Genomic DNA, 21,895 nt, shown 5'->3' with positions numbered 1-21,895 from the left:
ACATTACACCTTATGTGCAGGTTGTATACCTTACACAAAGTCAAGGTTATATATATATATATTTTTTTTTTAGGGTGGTACATATTCTTTTAAATTTCTATTCTGTGCCCAACACAGACTCCATCTTAAAATCAGCTGAGTTTAACTATTTCTTTCACTTTCCTCTTATTCAGAGAAGCTTCTTTTATTAACAGGGAGAGAGTTAATGAGAAGATAGATGAGTTTCAGACTGTTTATTGTGGTTAGTTGCAATTTTACCTCTTAGGCCCTTTCTCCTTTCCTTTACTATTTTCAGTGGCCAGTTGGAGGATATTTTCTGTTTACCAGTAATAGTGGATGTAATTTCTTGAAGGCCTGTTCGTGCTTCATTTTCAGACTAGTTGGCTCTACAGCCTTGTATTTGCTTAATTAACTCTTGGAGTGTGGTATATTTTCTTACCAGTTGAGAATCTCAGTAAGTTATTCTAAGTACTAGTATAAAAGATACAAAGTTTTGCTTCTGTCAAGGCAGAGAAAGACTCTCCTCCCCAGGTCCTCATCCCCCAGCTGGTGTGGTGGTGAGAAAGATGTGGTGACATGGATGGCTTTTAAAGTGTTTTTTTCAAAAATAATTGCCTTTATTTTTTAGGGCAGTTTTAGGTTTACAGAAAAATTGAGTGGAAAGTACAGAGAGCGCTCATATATCCCCTTACTGCCTCCTCTTCCTATTAATTAATGTCTTGCTTTAGTGTGGTACATTTGTTGTAATGGATGAGCCAGTATTGTTACATCATTTTGAACTAAAATCCACACTTTACCTTACAGTTCACTCTTTTTATTGTAGATGTTCTGTGGGTTTGACAGATGTACAATCAATGTATTCACGAATATGATATCATACAGAATAATTTTGTTGCCCTGAACGTGCTCTACCTATTCATCCCTGGCTCCTTCTCTTTGAGCCCCTGGCAACCACTGGATCTTTTCCCATCTCTATAATTTTACCTTTTCCAGAATGGCATAGTTGTAATCACACAGCATGTAGCCTGAGATTAGCTTCTTTCATTTAGTAATAAGCATTTTAGCTTCCTCCATGCCTTTCCATGGCTTGATGCTCATTTCTTTTTAGTGCGGAGTAACATTTCATTGTCTGGATATACCATAGTCTATTTATCCATTTACCTACTGAAGGTTATCTTGATTGCTTCCAAGTTTTGGCAATGATGAATAAAGCTGCTATCAACATTCATGTGCCGATTTTTGTGTGGATGTAGTTTTCAATTCATGTGGGTAAATACCAAGGAGTGTAATTATTGGGTCATATGATAAAAGAATGTTTGGTTTTGTAAGAAACTGCCAAACTCTTCCAAAGTGGCTGTATCATTTTGCTTTCCCACCAACAATAATGAGCTTTGCTATTGTTTCATATCCTTTTCAGCATTTGATCTTCTGGATTTTAGCCATTCTAATAGGTGTATAGTGGTATCTCATTTTGTGTCTTAATTTGCAACTGTAATGACACGTGATGTTGACCATCTTTTCATATGCTTATTTGTCATCTGCATATCTTCTTCGGTGAGATGTTTGTGTAGATCTTTTGCCCATTTTAAAATGGAGTTATTTCTTCTCTTATTGTTGAGGTGTTTTTTTTTTTTTTTTTTTTTTTAAGTAGGCTCCATGCCCAATGCAGTGTTTGAACTTAGGACCCTGAGATGAAGACTTGAGCTGACATCAAGTGTCAGACACTTAACCAACTGAGCCACCTAGGTGCTCCGCATTGTTGAGGTTTGCTTTTTTTTGAGATTTTATTTATTTGACAGAGACACAGTGAGAGAGGGAACAGAAGCAGGGAGAGTGGGAGAGGGAGAAGCAGGCTTCCCGCTGAGCAGGGAGCCCGACGCAGGGCTCCATTCCTGGACCTCGGGATCATGACTCAAGCCCAGGGAGATGCTTAACGACTGAGCCGCCCAGGTGCCCCTAGTTTAAACAATATTAACTTGTATGTTTTGAATATCAGTCCTTTAATAGACACTATCTTGCAAATATTTTCTCCCAATATGTGGCTTGTCTTTTTAGTCTCATAAATGTCTTTTGCAGAGCAGAAGTTTTAAATTTTAGTCAAAAGTTATCTCCAAACTTAAAGACATTCTAGATTTTCTCTTCCATTATCTTATAGGAGTCTTATTGATTTATAGTTTACATTTAGATCTATGTTCCATTTTGAATTAATTTTTGTGAAGGATGCAAGGTCTGTGTCTAGGTTAATTTTTTTGCATGTGGATGTCCATTAGTTCAAGCACCATTTGTTGAAAGACTATTTTTTCTCTAATGCTATCCTTTGTTGCTTTGTCAAAGATTATTTGACTATATTTATATAGGTCTATTTTTGGGCTCTCAGTTCCATTCTATTAATCTATATGCTTATTCTTGCCAGTGCTACCCTGTCTTGATTACTCTAGCTTTTTAGTAAATCTTGAAGTTGGGTAATGTCAGTGTTCTGCACTCTTCTTCTTTAATATTATGTTGGATATTCTGAGTCCTCTGCTTTTCCATGTCAACTTAAGAAACATTTTGTCAATACCCACAAAATAACGGGGTGAGATTTTGATTGGGGTTTTGTTGAATCCATAGATAACATTGGGAGAAACAGACATTTTGTCAATATTGGGTCTTCTTAGGCACCTGCATGGAATATCTATCTATCCTTTATTTAGATCTGTTTTGATTTCTCTCCTCAGTTTTGCTTGTATAGATCTTGTACATGTTTTGTTAGATTCCTTCCTAAGTACTTCATTTTTGGGTGGTGCTAATGTAATGTTACTGTGTTTTCAGTTTCAATTCCAACTTTTAAAGATTTTTTTTTTTTTTATTTGACAGATCATGAGTAGGCAGAGAGGCAGGCAGAGAGAGAGAGAGGAGGAGGAGGCAGGCTCCCTGCTGAGCAGAGAGCCCGATTCGGGACTCGATCCCAGGACCCTGAGATCATGACCTGAGCTGAAGGCAGAGGCTTTAACCACTGAGCCACCCAGGCGCCCCTCAATTCCAACTTTTATTGCTGGTATATAAGAAAGTGATTGACTTTTGTATATTAACCTTGTATCCTGCAACCTTGCTATAATCATTTATTTGTCCCAGGAGTTTTTTGTTGATTCTTTAGGATTTTCTCCAAAAGCAGCCATACCATCTGTGAACAAAGAGTTTTATGTCTTCCTTCTCAATCTGTATACTTTTTATTTCCTTATCTTACTGTATTAGCTAGGACTTCCAGTGTGATATTGAATAGGAGTGCCTTATTCCTGATCTTAGCAGGAAAACCATCTAGTTTCTCTTCATGAAGTATAAGGAATCTCGATAGAATATCCTAATCAGTAGTACAAGAGATGCAATTTACTATTCATATTAGATCATAGGAGGATTCCTTCCCCTCATTGAAATTTCTGTAGGATGGGATTAGGGGCACTCAGATAAGGTTGAACATCTACCTTGGCTCTCCTATAAACCTCCATTAGAAAGGGAGATAACCAGTAACATCAGTCCTCTAATCAATTAATCCATAAGATACTTGATTGTTAGTTGCTAGGTATTGTGATGGCTACAAAGTACACATGATAATGATACCTCCTCTCCGGAAACTTATTATCCATATAGGAAAGGTTAATTTCAAATGTTATGTTTTGTTTTGGCTAATATTTGCCAAAAACTCATATTCCTGTGTTACTTCCTAAGCATTCTTTTTTGGGGGGTGAGGGGTAGAGGGAGATGGAGAAAGATAATCCTTTTTAAATTTTTTTTTAAAAGATTTATTTATTTTAGAGAGGGATGGGGGAAGGGCCAGAGGGAGTCTCAGGCAGACTGCTCTGAGCAGAGAGCCTGACATGGGGCTCAATTTCACGACCCTGAGATCATGACCCTGAGATCACAACCCAAGCAGAAGCCATGATTCAGACACTTAACCAACTGTATCACACAGGTGCCCCCAGAGAGAATCTTAAGTAGGTTCCAAACCCAGGATCTCACAACCCTGAGATCATCACCTGAACTAAAATCAAGAATCAGACACTTAACCAACTGAGCCACCCAGGTACCCTCTTCCCAAGCATTTTAACTGAAATGCCTATTCATGGACTTCTTTCATATTATCCTAAGAAAAGTTTACAATTTTGATGCAAGAACTGACAATTATTGAACCTATAGCTGGACACAGTGCTAGGGACTTTACATATGTGATCTCAGTTATTTTCAAAACAATTGTGTGGTGTTGTTACTATTATTCTCAATTTACAAATGCAAAAACTGATAATCTGAGGGTGTAAGTAACTTATTAACTGTGTGACTTAGTATAACAGGTGTATAATTCCATATCCCATGCTCTCTAAGTCATACATCATGGAAAAGTACCATACAAAGTGGTGAATGATGAATGTCATGTGTATAATACGGAGTTGTGCTTGGTGAATGCAGGGACGAGAGCTTTGGCCTTAGACTAGAGTGTTACAAAATTTTCGGAAAGCTTGTCTAATGGATAGGAGTAATAAGTGGGAAGAGAGATCAGGGAGATCCATCACCATGGAAAAGACAGTCAAAAATAGGAAGTATTTTGTGATATGACAATATAAAAATATAAGAAAAATTCCTGCTGTAGTAGTAAAATGCCATAGAACAAATTTTGTCTTTTATTTATTTTTAAAGACTTGATTGATTGATTGATTGAGAGCACACTGAGTGCAGAGCCTGCTAGGGGTTTGATCAGAAGATGTAACCTGAAATCAAAATGCTTAACTGTCTGAGCCACCCAGGCACCCCTGTCTTTTTTATTTTAAATGAGAACTCCTATCCTCCATTTTTCTCTTAAAATCATTTCAACTGGATTTGCTTATCAGGTTTTGAGTATGAGAGAGTAGATCACAGAACCACTGCATCCATGTCATTGGTCCCCAGCCTTGTCTTGCAGCAAGCAGTGTGGCTAGTGCAGAGAGAGCAAAAGCCGGGGAGAAATGGGAGATCAAAGGAATCTTTAAAAAAAATATTTTCCTAAAATCAAGTATGTTTTATTTATCCCTTCCTCATATCTCATTTGGTTAAGTACCCCACAGATAGCCTTTAATATTTGAAGGCTGTGGATTTGTAAAGGCAAGAGGAGGTATCACTGTTTTCAGTGAACTTAGTGTTTAGTTTGGGAAGACCAGAGTAAAGGAAATAATGAGAAACCACTTAGCAATGTTAAGCACCAAATCATGTTGTTTACAGTGTTAATACTGTAGGATCCTTTTTCTTAAATCATGCTCTTCAGGGTTCTGTCCTCTCTTCCAGTCTCAAGATTTCCTTTCCTAAATGCTTTTACATCTCCGTCTCCAGCCCACAGTCTCCCTTCTAAGCTATTGGTTCACCCAAATGCCTTTTGGGCATCTCCATTTAGACACCACCACAGTCCTCTCAACTTCAACTTACCAAAAACATCAAATCACAAACACACACATTGCTTAAAATCCTTTTTTTCTTGGGATAAAGTCCATTTTCTTTGGGGTACCTGGTGGCTCAGTCAGTTAAGCATCCAACTCTTGATTTCTGCTCAGGTCATGGTCTCAGAGTCCTGAGATTGAGCCCCGTGCCAGGCTCTGTGCTCAGTGGGGAGTGTACTTGGGATTCTCTCTCTCTCCTCTCCTCCTACCACCCTCCTACCCCCCAGACTCTCTCTCTCTCAAATAAATAAATCTTAAAAAAAAACGTTCAGTCTCTTTAATGTGGCTTGCCTGTTCTGCTTGATCTGGCCGTGCCTCCTCCTTCTTTAGCTTTTTCTTGCTTTCCCCTATTCTACATCAGCCTTACTGAACGTCAAGGGCGTAGTACTCTTTTGCCTGCAGTACATGCTGTTCCTTTTTTCCAGAAGGGGAATAAGAAGACATGAAGCTGTCATGATTAAAAAGCACAGACTCTGGGGGCACTGGGGGCACCTAGGTGGCTCGGTGGGTTAAAGCCTCTGCCTTTGGCTGGGGTCGTGATCCCGGGGTCCTGGGATCGAGCCCTGCGTTGGGCTCTTCTGCTTGGCAGGGAGCCTGCTTCCCCCTCTCTGCCTGTTGCTCTGACTACTTGTGATCTCTCTCTCTGTCAAATAAATAAATAAAATCTTAAAAAAAAAAGCACAGACTCTGAAGACAGACTTCCTAGATTCAGGCGAATCCTGAGTCTACCCCTTACCTAGCTGTGTGACCTACAGTGAGTTACTTAACCTCTCTGCTTTCAGTGTCCTCATCTGTATGACTGAATGGCAATAGTATCTGCTTCACAGCATATTGTGAGGATTGAAAGAGTTAGTAGAGTGAGGCTTTTCAAGAGGTGCCTGCCTCATACTGAGGACCATATAAATATAGCCATTATTATAATGCTTACTATAAATGTGTTGTGCTATTGGATGGTATTACTTTTTATGTTTTTAGGATGATTTAATGATAACAGAAAAAAAATACGTTGTTTCCCCATAAATTACGAGTTGATGGGCTAGTTCTTACAATTGCTATTTATCTTTTTTCTTGGATGAGAAGCAGCTTTATATTCCTAACTTCTTGTCTTTTAGCTTTTTAGTGACTAAAATTTGGTCTTAGGTTGACATTCGTATGAAGTGGATCATTTGACAACATTAGGCTTACCTGGATTTTTATACAAACTAATTCAGGTAAACCTCCATGGAAACTTATTTTTTTATGTTATTTTAGTTTTTTAAAAGATTTTATTTATTTATTTTATTAGAGTGAGAGAGTACATAAGTGGGAGGAGGGGGAGAGGGAGAGGGAGAGAGAGAATCCCAAGCAGACTCCCCACTGAATGCAGAGCCTGATGCGGGGCTCAATCTCATGACCCTGAGATCATGAGAGCTGAAACCAAGAGTCAGACACTAAGCCGACTGAGCCACCCCGGCACCCCCTCTATGGCAACTTTTAAAAGAAAATCAATTCTTAATAGCTAATAATTAGCTGACTTTTTATTTTATGATTTATGTGCCAAGCTGATTAAAGTTTTGAGTAAAGTCCTTTAAAGGATTTCACTTTTTTCTTTCAAGTGTATTTCAAAGATTGTGGATTATAATGGTTCAAATTATAATTCTTGCTTGGGATCTAGCAGGGATACTTACTATATTATTATTATTATTGTTATTTTTTAAGATTTTATTTATTTATTTGACAGAGAGAGACACAGTGAGAGAGGGAACACAAACAGGGGAGTGGGAGAGGGAGAAGCAGGCTTCCCACTGAGCAGGGAGCCTGATGCAGGGCTCAATCCCAGGACCCTGGGACCATGACCTGAGCTGAAGGCAGTCACTTAACCAACTGAGCCACCCAGGCACCTGGTATACTTACTATATTATTAAATAGATTCTCCAAAAGGAAAATCTCTTTTTTTTCTTTTTTCTATTCACAATTCTATTTACTTAAACCCACACTTCCCAGAACACTTCTGATACCAGATGTGTGATTGATTTCTCATACTGACCAGTTCTGCAACACCAGCTGAATAGTCTACAATTTAACTCAGTTTTGACACTAACTGTTTGAAGTTGGTGCAGACTCCACAGACTAAGGGCTCAGCCCCACAAGACTGCACCCAGCTTCAGACCCCCATAGAAATTGGTGGGTTCCCAAGTCACCCACAACTTCTGTCCAGCTCAACTACAAATTTGATGTTCCCGTGACATCCTCCGCCAAGTTCAGTCTTTTGCTAGAATGGCTTACAGAACTCAGGAAAAGTTTAATTACTAGATTACTGGTTTATTACAAAGGATATATTAAAGAATACAAATGAGCAGCCAGATGAAGAACAGATGGAGCTTGGTCTGTGTCTGGAAGGTCTGAAGCACCGGAGCGCCTATCCGCATGGAGTTTTGGGCTATCCCAGCCTCTTGGCAAGTACATGTATTCTTTTAATTTTTTTTTTTTTTAAGATTTTTAAAATTTATTTGACAGAGATCACAGGTAGGAAGAGAGAGAGGGGGAAGCAGGCTCCATGCTGAGCAGAGAGCCCGATGTGGGGCTCGATCCCAGGACCCCTGAGATCATGACCTGAGCCGAAGGCAGAGGCTTAACCCACTGAGCCACCCAGGTGCCCCAAGTATATGTATTCTTATTCACCTGCCTAGAGCTCTTAGAACTCTGTACTTCAGAGCTGAGGCTTCATTATGTAGGCATGATTGATTAAATTGTTGACCATTGATTTTCAACCTCTAGCCCCCTTCTTGGGGATATGGGTGAGGTTGAGGGTTGGGGTGAAATTTATCGTCACCTAGTTTTCCCCCCGTATCGACCAGCCATCCAGTCGTTATCCAGAGACTTTCTAAACATTGCCTCATTATATAAACTCAGGTTTGGTTGAAAGGGACTTGTTATGAATAACAAAAAAATTTCTTTTACTTTTATCCTCCTGGAGCTATTCCAGGAACAAAACCCAGATATTATAATAAAAGATGCTTTTATGCTCTAAACACTTAAGAAATTACAAGGGTTTTAGGAGATGTGAGCCAGGAACCCTGGAGGAAGACCAAAGTACGTATTTCTTATTCTATCACAGTATCACATTTTCTATCATCACAGTAGTTAAGGTTAACCAGGAAAACGTGCAAAATCTAAATTTTATCAAAAGAAGATTCCTGAGTGGTCTAGGTTTAGTAGAAACTCAGTAGTATGGTGAAAAACTGATACATATTTAAATTTTAAGTGTTGGCTTTGAATCGTGATAGAGGACTTCAGCTGCCTCCCTTTTGACTCAAACTTTTTAGTTGGGTTTTTCTTTCCTATTTGTCTATTGGCTCAGGCATTGGACCTTGAGGGCAGAGCATCCCCTGATGGGAACTGAAACTACCCCCTGAAGCAGCAAGGACTGCCCTGAGCTTCTAAGACCCCCGTCGTGATTGACTCCATGACCACGATCCGTATGACCTTCACTGCCTGCCTGCACGTGCGCACCCACCTTTGCCCCATATTTTCTTTATATAAACTTGGAAGTAGTTTCAGCCCTTTGGAGACAGTATTTGAGAGGATAGTCCACAGTCTTCTTGATCTTGGCCTTCCTTTCTTATTTTGCCACCGTTGCCCAGCTATGTTTTAATACTTGTCTTTTAGCTTCCGTGTACAACTTCCTTATTTTTCTTTTAACTTTCGAATTGCTGCCTATTAGTTATTTTCCTCCTCAGTTTTGTTTTATTGAGAAAAGTTTGTAAAAGGAAAAAAGTTGAGGGACTCCTGGGTGGCTCAGTCGGTTAAGCGTCTGTCTTCGGCTCCAGTCATGAACCCAGGATCTTGGGATGGAGTTCTGCATCATGCTCCTCGCTCAGCGGGGAGCCTGCTTCTCCCTCTGCCTGCTGCTCCCCTTGCTTGTGCTCCCTAACTCTCTCCCTCTGACAAATAAATACATGATTTAAAAAAAAAAAGGCAAAAAAAAAGCAAAAACCTTAAATTGTAGAATAGTGAATATCCACATACCCTCCACCTAGATTTCAATTTTGTTACCATTTTTCTGTATTTCTTTATCTCTCACTCTGTATATATATACATGTGTGTGTGTCTTTTGTTGCTGTTGAACCATTTTAAATAAATTGCAAGTGTCATGACATGAGACCCCAATATACTTGAACCTGTATCTCCTGAGAATGAAGATATTCTGCATAATCACCATAGATTATCCTCTACTTAGGAAAATTAATAAAATAGGGGTGCCTGGGTGGCTCAGTCAGTTAAAGTGACTGTCTTTGGCTCAGGTTATGATCCCAGGGTCCTGGGATTGAGCCCTGCATAGGGCTCCCAGCTCAGCGGGGAGCCTGCTTCTCCCTCTCTCCCTGCTGCTCTCCCTACTTGTGCTCTCTTTCTCTGTCTCTCTGTCAAATAAATAAATAAAATATTAAAAAAAAGAAAAATAATAGAATAAAAATTAAAAGATTAAATTAACAATAATAAAATTGTCTAGTCTATAAATTAAATTTTTACTGGTGTCCCACTAATAAACCTTTTCAGCTTTTTTTTTTTTTTTTTTTTAAAGTAGGCTCCATGGCCAGTATGGATCCCAGTGCAGGGCTTGAACTCACAACCCTGAGATCAAGACCTGAGCTGAGATCAAGAGTCAGGTGCTTAACTGACAGAGCCACCCAGGGCCCCACTTTTTAGTTGTTTTTATTTGAACTACAGTCTACTCAAGATTTTCATGCACATTATTGGTTATTACATGTCTTGAATAGACTACCCCCACCCTCATCTACCTTTTTCATGAATCTTTTTTTTTTTTTTCCTCCTTCTTTTTAGGAGCCAGGCCAATTTTCTTATAGAGTGTCTAGTATCTAGATTTGCCTGTCAAGGTCTTTTGAAAGTTTCTCTTCCTGTACCTTATTGGAGGGCAGCATTAATTATAGGAGGACTTACCAACTCCAGTGGCATGGGTGCTATGAATAGGTTATGGGTTCTATTTTTAATTCTTTAAGTTCTTTTTTAAAAATATTTATTTCTTAGAGAGAAAGAGAGAGAGAGCATGAGTGGGAGGGGTATTGGGAGAATCTCTAGTAGACTCTGCTCTGAGCAGGGAGCACCATGCGGAGCTCAATCAGTGATCAGGAGGTCATGACCTGAGCTGAAACCAGGAGTTGGACGCTTAACTAACTGCACCATGCAGGTGCTCCTAATCTCTAAGTTCTTTGGCCATCAGTGGATTTTGGGGCCCTGGAAGCCTGTGAATCCCTTGACCTCTGCTGTGAGCACTGTTAGTTTACACGGATAGGTTGGTATAATGATATGAAGAATAATGACTGCCATCTTCAGCCCTTTTTTCTTCTAAGCACTTTCTCTTGTGATCACATTTACTTCTATGGTTTTAACAGTTGCTGGTGTAGTGATGTTTTCTTTTCCAAATTCCATTTGTTTTATTTCCTTTGGTTCATCTTCTTCTGGCTATCTAGTAGCCCCTTCAGAACCACCAGGTCCAAAATGAATTGATTCTCTGCTTGTGAACTGGCTTGTTGTCAGCATTCTTTATGGAGGGAGGGAGTGTAGAAGGGATAGTGTAAATGGCCTTACTTTTACTGAGACAACACTCTGCGAGAAACCTCAGTTGTCTTAAGCTGCTTCTCTGGCTGTTGAACTCTCTCTCATACACATACACAGGTGTGCGTACACATTTACGCATCAATCAAGTATTTCTTTAATGCCTTCAGTGTGCCCATTTGGCTACGGTAGATGAGTCTATCTCTGGAATGCGTCTTACATACATTCTTCCCATTCTTAACTATATTTACCCTGATTTTGGTCCTTATCAACCTTTTCCAGAGTTTTTACACTATTTGCTCAACCTCTGCTTTTAAGTCCTCTGATCCATCCTGTACACTGTCTGCTCGTTGGGAGTACCTGTTCAATCATATATTTCTCTTGCTTGAAAACTTTTGATGGTTTCCCATTCATTATACAGGAAAATGCCAACTTATTAGCATACCGTATAAGACTATGCTAATTCTACTTTGCTCTTTTTGTGTTATTTCATGTCTCGTGTTCCAGCTATGTAAGTCTTCTGCTCATTTCTTGAATGTAGCATAGATTTTAATCTTCAGACTTTGTCCATATATTTCTGGTGTCCATAAGACCCTGAGCCTTCTTTTTTGCTTAATGAAATCCTACTCACCTCTCAAGGACCACTCAGATGTTCCCTTTGAACTTATATACCTGATAGCCTTCTGTCTCTCCCCTCCACCAGAGCCAAAGCCTTTCCATTCTTTATCTGATGTACTTTGCATATACATCTGTGGTACTGCTTATCAGATTGTATCCCTTGCTGGTGTGCCTCTCAGTGTAAAGGTTCACAAGGGAAAGGATCATCTTGTTCTTCCTATTGTTCCTAGAGCCCAACTCAAGGCCTGGCACACAGCACATGCACAAAGGAGAGTCTGGCATTACTTGTTATATTATCTTCTGTAGCAAGTAAATTTGATTTGAGATTCAAGAATTCTCCTGGGAAGATAATATTTTATTTTATTTTTAAATTTGTTTTAAGGATTTTATTTGACACAGAGAGTACAAGTAGGGGGAGGGGCAGAAGGAGAGGGAGAAGCAGGCTCTTTGCAGAGTAGGGAGCCTGATGGGGGGGGGCTCGATCCCAGGACCCTGGGATCATGACTTGAGCTGAAGTCAGCCAGTTAACCAACTGAGCCACCCAGGCACCTGGAAGATAATATTTTATATTAACAATTTGGTTTATACAACATATTTGCTAATGATTGCTTTCTGTGTAATACAATCCTGAATTATTTGTTAGAACTTAACACTCTGATGTCTTATGTCTTAAAGTATTACCGCAAGTATATTTGTTTTAATTAAAATAACTTCTGGGCCATACAAATTTGCCATAATAGGAGTTTTGGAAATTTTATCATTTTAGAGCCTTTGAATTAGTAAATGTTTATCTGGAATTGGAATTCTGAATGGACATAGTATAACATGAAAGACTGATTTTTAGAGAAAGAGATACATTGATCAGTTTTTAAGAAAACCCGAATAAAGGCAATTTTTCAAATGAATGAAGGCAAAAAGAGAAACTTGTCAAATTTCCATGTTGCAAGGGAATCCCAAACTTCAATGAGGAGACCATTATTGTATTTTGGTGATGTTTAGAGAATGAGTAGATGAAACGTTTGATAGATGAAGACATTAAGAGGGTGCTAGTACTGTTTGACATTTTTCATTAATAAGGGAATACCAAATAGAGTAACTTGTGTTAACAGGTTTTTAATATTTCAGAATTATTTTAAACGTCTTTTATCATTTAAACAAAAATTCCTGATAATTAAAGATATTATGGTTGAATATTGATATATAAAGATACTGTGATTGATATTATGGTTGAACTGTTAATGAGTGAAATGGTGTGGTATCTGGGTTTTGTTTCAAAATAATCAAGAGGAGGATAGGCAGTGGAAATAAGACTGGCCATATGTTGATGCCATGTGACAGATACATAGAATATCACTGTCATTTATTTTTTTGTTCAGTTTTAGAAAATTTCATGATAAAAAAATTTAAAATATTATGGTATTTTATAACAAAGGAAAGAGTTCCCCAGTAAAGAATCATTACCATTAGGCTGGCTGAATACTGAGTTCATAATATTGAATAACTCAGAATGATACCAATGTAAACCTGAGTGATCTTTTTTGGTTTTTGTTTTTCCAGTTTTTTAAAATTCCATATAGTTATGTTTTCCCCTGTGGGATGCGGAAGCCTCTTAATCTGTTAAGCCTAATCATCCCATATTAAACAAAAGGGATAGGATATTGATTTATGTCCACATTCTTGAAGAAAAATTTGTTGGTAAGACTTGGGTTGTCGTATTGTTTGAAGGATAACTTATTGATAAAACCTATCTATAAAAACTGGTAATATTTTTCAGAGTCCATAGTCTCTCATGGTTCACCTCCCCTTCCAATTTCCCCCAACTCCCTTCTCCTCTCTAACTCCCCTTGTCCTCCATGTTATTTTACAATCTGAGGGGTTTGAAGCGGCGGCGGGTGGGAGGTTGGGGGAACCAGGTGGTGGGTACTAGAGAGGGCATGGATTGCATGGAGCACTGGGTGTGGTGCAAAAACAAGGAATACTGTTACGCTGAAAAAAAAAAACCTGGTAATATCGTACCATCTTGGATACTATATCTCTGATGATTTCATTATTTGAGTTCTATTCTTAAGATTTGGAAAAGGAAATTTGACCAATTCATAGAATAGTTTGTCTTCTTAAAGGATGTGAGAGAAAAAGTGTTCAGAGATTGTTCTGCCTTTTGTATTTTCTTCCTTCTCTGTCTCTCTTCCTTTTCCCCTTCTTGCCTTGAGTTTTTTTCTAGACACCAATAAGGTCATCTTTGTGCTACTTCCTTTAATTTGGTAACATATATATAGGCTCAAGTCTTTTTAGTCTGAAAGTACTATAGTAGTTTCTCAGTGAACACCTTTAGGGCATCTCCCTTTTGAACTTCTCAGATATTTTCATTTTTGGTTGGAGTTTTTCTTTCTGTTGAAAAGAGTCGTTTGTGAGCTGAAGGACCTTCTGAGATCTGCCCAAGTCTTGTTCTTCATGGTATGGTCTTCCCCATCAGCAAATTCAGAACCTCAAGACTTCTCCTTGATTCAGCCTCCTTGATCTTCACTATTTGTTAACTTGGTCCTGCCAACTCCGTCACAAAGATTCCTTCTTTTCTCCAGTCTTACTGTTACCACTCTGTTACGGAGAATGTTGGACTTGGAACTGGAAGATTTTGTCTCAGCTCTGCTCTCAGCTGCTTGCCTAGCTTCTTCATCTTTAAAATGAGGAGGGCTTAACAGGGTCATTTTACACCCGTTTTGGAATTAACATTCGATTATATAAATCCGGGTCCCTACTTGCTCACACTTACATTGCTATCACTTCCTCATTGTTTTTCACACCTCTAATCTCAGTTCTTCCTAATGAGATTAATCTTCATATGTAACTTTCATTGCCTGTGGAGTAAAATCTTATATTTCCTGGTCTCCATTTATTCATACCATCATCTCTCTGGTTAGTGGTGTTCTCTCCATCCGTCTTCAGAGTCTTCCTTTTTTTCACCTTCAGAATCAAATTGGTTACTAAATTCTGTCAGTCCTGCCTCAGAAATGTCTTTTGAATCTGTATTTGTTCTCTGCTGCCACTGTTCTAATCTCGCTCTTTATCTTCTCTTATCTGGACATTTGACGCAAACTACCAGATGTCTGGTCTGCCACCTTTCTAGTTACCAGAGTTATCTTTCTGAGCAAAGATCAGTTAACTGCCTTTTCTGTTCTAAAAACCTTTTGTTCCTCACTGTTGACATACAAAACACAAACTTTTTCGTAGGACTCACATAATCCCTTCCCCTTACTTTTCTAACCTTGTCTCTTGCTCCTTGTATCATGCCCCACCTTGCAGCCCTACGTACAGTAGCAGTTTCTGGAATGTGCCTCTATTATTTTTCTCATGCTGTACTTCTGTCTGCAATTCTCTGACCTCTTCATCCCTTCTCTGCTTGAGGGGCTCCTCCCTTTAAGCCATCACTCATGGAGTTTACCTTCCCTGAAGCTCAGCTAATGTTTCCCACTCACCCAGAATCTCTTTCCAGGTGGATTGTGAACTTCAGGATATCTAGGATTGTCAGTCTCTAATTTTGTTCATCCTTGGAGTTTGGCACAGTGTTGGGACATACAATATTTACTCAGTAGTTTTTTGTTGGTTGATGTAAAATAAAATAATAAATCTCCTCTGTTTTCCATATAAACAGTAAGAAAAGCATTTTAACCCTATTAGTTTGAAGACTAAAAATTTTTTTTAAAATTGATTTGGGAGAGAGAGAGAGAACGAGCAGAGGGAGGGGCTGAGGGAGAGGGAGAGAGAAAGAATATTCAAGCAGATTCCCCATTGCAGAGAGCCAGCCCCACACAGGGCTTGATCTAGGACCCTCAGATCATAACCTGAGCCGAGATCAAGAGTCAAACACTCATTGGACTGAGCCACCCAGGCACCCCATGAAGATTACAATTTTATCTCAGCCTTGCTTGAGCTTGAATTTCCTCATCTTATCTTGAAAGATGCTTCTAATTTTTTTTTTTTTTTTTTGTCTGTCATAGATCCTTGAGACCAAAGATGGCCCAGGGCTGATCTGGATACTTGGTAGTAGAATTGATGGGAGTCAAAAAAGCCTTAGGCCTAATGATGATGATAACAGATGGGGTTTTGGCCTACACTTGTACATACAGGCTGCCAAATGGTACTTTACCTTCCTAAAAGTGACTGGAGGCTGGTCACCAAGTTTGGACATTAGTGAAAGGCATGAGACTACCATTTCCATTAAACCGGTTCCTAATATTTCATTCAAGAAATGTTCCTGAACGTGCTTCTTTAAACTTGAGAAATTCTTTCCTGAATTACATTTAAATTCTACCACTGAGCCTGGTTTTCTGCCTGGGATAAAGCTTTCATTTTAAGGCAGCATTTTCTACAACTTGTACAAATATGTGCTGCTTATATTTTCTACTATGCATAGAATTGCTTGCATCATGAGTTTTCTAGAACATAGTGTCTCAGATGGAAAGTTTAATAGAATTGCAGTGTCTTCCAAATTTATTTTTCTATTTTGTTATTACATAATGTTCTTGTTGAATAATTGTTTTTCTTTGTCACTGCTGAAAGGGAAGCCCACATGGTTTTGATAGACATTACAGCCATATAGAAGAAATGTCTTTTTTAAAAAAAGTACATATTAAATATATGCATGTTTATTCTAAAAAGTTACATGTTTTTGATTCTCCTGGATTTATTTAGTAACCTTTGATTATTATGAATATGCAGTTACTCTAACCATGGTGTCTAATTTGCACTAAAATTTAGAAAGTAGTTTATCTGAAGGCTTTGGAATTGCTTTGTCTGTCTTTATTGCAGTAAATAATAAAGTATTTTTATTTATTTTTTATTTTATTTTATTATTTATTATTTTAAAATTAACATATAATATATTATTTGTCTCAGGGGTACAGGTTTTTATTTAGAAGTTAAAGTAATTTAGAAATAAGATCGTTTTAAGAAAGAACAAGCGGCCTCAAAAGCCAGGTTATCGTAGCAATGTAGGAAGGGCAAGTGTACCTGCTTTTCAGCCTTGTCACGTAAAAGAACAAATTGTTCCTTCATGATACTTAATATTATGTGTGCCTGAGACACACAAGCTGTGGGGTATGAATCGTCACTACCACTTGGAGAAAGCTTCCAAGAGGGGCAGCACTCCCATAGGTTGAGAGCGACAAAGCCTCCATGCCCCACGTGCTAATCTTTGAAGTATTTGTGGGCATTGTGGGAAAGGAAGCATCTGCAGTTTCCATAACTAAGGTGTCAGCATCTGACCAAAGACTGGCACTGACATAGCACCGTGGTGAAAGTGAGTCCTGCCTGCCCTCTGGGATCTGCCGCTTCTTCATATGGGAAACCTCCGAGGTGCCACCTTATCTATCACTCATCGTCTGACTTAATATACAAGAGAAATGGCCATGAGATAATCCACTTTCTTTCACTCTCAATGTCAAAGCTGCAGATAAACCTTAAGTTTGCAGATCTTCGAGTATTTTGCTAATTTAGCAGATGGAAGTTATATTTAAACTTATTAAGTGAAATAATTACTGGGTTTGTTCCTAGATCCCATCCTGTAATTCAGAGCAAAGGCCTATGCTTCAGTTTATTCTGCTCAAGCTTTCAAATTCTTTTGACAGCCTGGATGTGAAATTCAAATGTCATTAATGTGATGTGTTAATTTTGCACTTTTTGACTTACTGCAAAAAACCACAACTACTTATGGTTTCCATAGTAACAATAACCTATCCAGATTGTGTAATATTCTTTACAGTATTAAAAATAAAACCATGCAATTACATGAGCTTCTGGAGCACTTCATTTAGGGGAACTGGGGATTGAAATATTTGTGTTTTAAAAAATTATGATTTCATTGAAAGTTTTGCCAGAGAGCTTATGTAATTTCGTTTTAAGAATTTAACAAATTTCTTAAATATTTAGCAATAGTACTTGGTAGTTAAATTAATTATTAAGTGTGAAATTTGCATTGTGAGCATTGTGTTAAACATCTCAGGCATAAGTGCTCTCGCACATATGTTCACATGTACATTTAAGATTGGGGGTGGGGAACATTTGGCTTAAATTACATTCAGTTACCTGGTGTTTGTACTTCTTAGTGGCTTCTGGGTAGGCTGGAAAAAGTCTAGTTTTATACTTGGAGGAAACAGTATAGAGAAAAAGGAAAAACTGATCACTTAAGCTTTCCCTAGTTTTGACTTCGCTTTTTAAAACATGTCTAAGATAATACTTTGAAGATACTAAGGATTATTTTAGTAGGTGACTATTTTCAGGGTGTCAAATTATTTTGGCTTTTCTCTTTTTCCCTCTAATTCTAATTTAACAGACAATATAATATAATATTAGCACTGAAGTTAATTAACATATGTTCCTACATCTTAATACAACTGATTTTTATTTTTTAAGTCATCTTCAGCATATGTCTAGATGTATGTTTATTTTTATCTGGTATAATGTGTGTGTTTTCTCGCTAATACATAGTAAACATTTTCCATTTTCTGATGATGGTCATGATTATCATTTTAATAATTGCAGAACAGTCTATATCCTGTTGATATATCTGGTGTGTTTTCTGTTTGTCAAAATGCTCCTTAACGGATATAATTGTCAAACTGATGGTGAGAGAAAGTAACTATAATTCACTTATTTGCCCAAACCATAGATGATTGTGAAAATCTTCAAAAGGCATGTAAAATGTTTTAAAAAGCATATAACAAATAAACCTCTTAAACTGCTTTTTCTGTGGGGGCACCTGGGTGGCTCATTTAGTTAGGTATGTGGCTCTTGATTTCAACTTGGGTCTCGATGTCAGGATCTCAGGGTCGTGAGTTCAAGCCCCATGTTGGGCTCCGTGCTAGGTGTGGAGCCTACTTAAAAAACTGCTTTATCTGCTAATAAATGCACATGGGGAAGATAAGGAATAGGTAAGTAGGACAGATGTGGCACCATTTAGGTGCTATCATTTGAGAAAACCATCATGGTGTGTTGAAAATTTGCTGAGGCTCCAATATAATCAAAAGATAAAACTCAGAGGCTTGGATTATATTCCTCTTCTCAGAACAACCCACAACATGAACCACATTTCTGACATTTTGCTGTGTCTGGTTCTGGTGTCAATATCCTGAGGATTCTGTGTTGCTGTACTCATATGATACCTTTTTTTTTTTTTTTTTTAAAGATTTTATTTATTCATTTGACAGAGAGAGGGAGATCACAAGTTGGGACAGAGGCAGGCAGATAGAGAGGAGGAAGCAGGCTCCCCGCTGAGCAGAGAGCCTGATGTGGGGCTCAATCCCAGGACCCTGAGACCATGACCCGAGATGAAGGCAGAGGCTTAACCCACTGAGCCACTGGGTTACTATTTTTTTTTTAAAGATACTATTTTTTTTTTTTTAAAGATTTTATGTATTTACTTGAGAGAGAGAGAGCGAGAGCACAAGCCAGGGAGAGAGGCAGAGGCAGAGAGAGAGGGAGAAGCAGATTCCCAGCAGAGCGGGGAGCCTGAGGTGGGGAGCCCGAGGTGGGGCCCAGTCCCAGAGTCTTGGGATCCTGACCTGAGCCAAAGGCAGACGCTTAACTGACTGAGCCACCCAGGCGCCCCTCATGCAATACTATATTTTTATGGACTATATCACCGTTATTGAACTGATGTTTTCCTTTGAGCACCCTGGTAACTACTGGGATTTCGCAGAAATCCTAACCCTCTCTACATTATTTGGAAAATTCACTGTAACACTAGGTTTTTCCTAGAGTTCTTGAGAATGAGATATTGGTGGCTAGAGTTTTAAAGACTTTCCAAGGCTTTTGGTTGAGGTTTTGAGGTTTTTGAATGTTCACTATTCTAGGTCAGAAGGAGGGTGACCCTAGGGTGGGTCGATATTCTTCTATAGCCCATCCCTCCTATTAAGTGGTTCTTATCTCTGAAATTACTTTAATCAAATATAGAAGTTTACATCTGTCATTTATTTTTGTAGTTAATGTTTAGAACAGAATGCTTTCATAGATGCAGATAATTAAGACAGGAGTAGAATTATCTTGCAATATGCTCATATTTATGCTTGTTTACTGTTTGAAAGTAGTGCTGTGTTTAGTATCCTGTTTCAATTTTGAATTTTGTGATTTGGCTCTGTCTACTGTTTTCATCGTAACATGAATTTTTTTGGTATTTCATATTTCTGTAGTTGTAATATTATCAGAAGCAGTAAGCAATGCATGCCTAGTTAGAGTGTCAATATATCACTGAGAAGCTAGTGTATACTTATTGTTTTTGTATGATTTTGAATCTGAAAATAATGTTTAGAAAAAATAATTTTTTTTTGTTTATATGCAGAAAAGATGAAAAGGAATATGCACTGAAGCAAATTGAAGGCACAGGGATATCCATGTCGGCTTGCAGAGAGATTGCAGTAAGTGGATATCAATATGTTATTTATTTTGTTATTGATATTGGATGATGAATGGTATTAATATGAAATAGTTTCATTGATGTATTCCATCTATTTCAAAGATATCGATTAGTTCAGTGATGTTTTATATAAGATGAGAAAAGCTGCATAAATTTTTTAATTACTTGAAAGTCACTTTCAACATTCTTTTAATGATATTTAGGATTTATAATCTTAGGAATACTGAACTACAAGATGATTTAATTAATTTAAATTATGAATTAATATAATTAATAATATAATTAATCAATAGAACTTTTTATTAATACAGTTCATTGTTAATAAAATAATAACTTTATTCTTGTAATTTTAGGACTGATATATGCCTACAGAGAAAGGGTGATATTAGATATTATGCATATTAAATATATATTTTTAAATACATGTTTTAATACTAGATTTTACTGAGTGCTAGAAAAATAGGGCTATCATTATAATAATAAGATAAATCCTTAAAGAAAGATCATTTTTTTGTCTTTATATGACATACTTGTACATTTAAGAAATGATTGTCTAGGGGCACCTGGGTGGCTCAGTGGGTTAAAGCCTCTGCCTTTGGCTCAGGTCATGATCCCAGGGTCCTGGGATCGAGCCCCACATCGGGCTCTCTGCTCAGCGGGGAGCCTGCTTCCTCCCCCCCCCGCCCCCCACCCCCGCCTGCCTACTTGTGATCTCTGTCAAATAAATAAATAAAATCTTAAAAAAAAAAGATTGTCTATAACAGTAGCTGACGTTTACTGAGTATTTATTAGGTTTACTAAGTGCTTTCAAGACTTAATTTACTTTTCACAACAGTCATATGAAATAAGTACTTTTAATATCCCCTTTTAACATTATCAGTAAACAGAGGCAAAGCCATAATTGTGGCTTTGAAGGCTTACCATTCATTATATTACCTCATTTTAGTTCAGTTTCTTATTTTAGTTCTTTAGTTTCTTTTTCAGGCTTTATATGATATCAGATCTATTAGGGATTTCTGTCTCTAAATTGTTAAATATTTATATTATCTGTGTCCATCAGGTGTTTCAGTTTCTAATTTGGTAACTCTCCACATATTGTTCCCAGTTCCATGTTTCTGCCTCACCCACATGGAAGGACTCCATCACCACTTAGTCAGAGAAAATGTGTTGTGCAAAGAGCACAGGAGCAGGAAATCTGTAGACCTGAGTGTCTGTTGGCCTGAGTGGCTTATTAGCCACGAATGCTGGTTTCTTTATTTGTGAAATAATGGAACTATAAAGTCTCTTCTAGTCATAAATTCTTTGCTTTCGGATTGGGAGCTCTTCTGTAGACTGTGCACACTTTAAGGGGTAGAGACTGTCTTTTTATCCCCAGTTCCTATGTGCCTGGCACATAGCTGGTGATCCATAAATGTTTGTTGAATTAATAAGTGAATAAACAGAACAAAAAAAATTTCTACTAGCAGTCCATGATCCTAAGTTTGCTTTAGAATATAAATATATTGTTTAAAAAACTTTAGCTTGGCAGCTTTCTATGAAGCATTTGGTAAGTGATTTTTTAGTTCCCTAAAATTCTTAAACATATTATCTCAACCAATATGAATATAGTGTGCAATTTTGCTATTTTAGAGTACCATCATTTACTATAGTATTAATTTACTTTCTATGAGTTAATTAGGAGAAAAGCTGATTTTTTTTTAAAAGAGTTGTTTTTTTTTTAAAGGTTCTATTTATCTGAGAGAGAGAATGAGAGAGAGAAAGCACGGAAAGTGGAGGGTCAGAGAGAGAAGCAGATTCCCTGCTGAGCAGGGAGCCTGATGTGGTACTCTATCCTAGGACTCCAGGATCATGACCTGAGCCAAAGGCAGTTGCTTAACCA

At 37.9% G+C, this 21,895-nt stretch overlaps 1 protein-coding gene across 2 annotated transcripts in view; it reads left to right on the top strand.

The window, feature by feature from the left end:
* Positions 1-21,895, top strand: part of CDK19 (cyclin dependent kinase 19) — a 170,433-nt gene that overhangs the window by 45,891 nt on the left and 102,647 nt on the right. For both annotated transcript variants that reach the window (XM_047733061.1, XM_047733062.1), the window contains one exon: positions 19,942-20,017. In XM_047733061.1, the coding sequence (XP_047589017.1) occupies positions 19,942-20,017 (76 nt within the window). The remainder of the gene's footprint in view (positions 1-19,941; positions 20,018-21,895) is intronic.

The sequence above is a fragment of the Lutra lutra genome, chromosome 6 (genome assembly GCF_902655055.1).
Source record: "Lutra lutra chromosome 6, mLutLut1.2, whole genome shotgun sequence".
Classification (NCBI taxonomy): domain Eukaryota; kingdom Metazoa; phylum Chordata; class Mammalia; order Carnivora; family Mustelidae; genus Lutra; species Lutra lutra.
The sequence above is the reverse complement of the archived record's forward strand: the minus strand, read 5'-3'. Positions and strand labels throughout refer to the sequence as shown.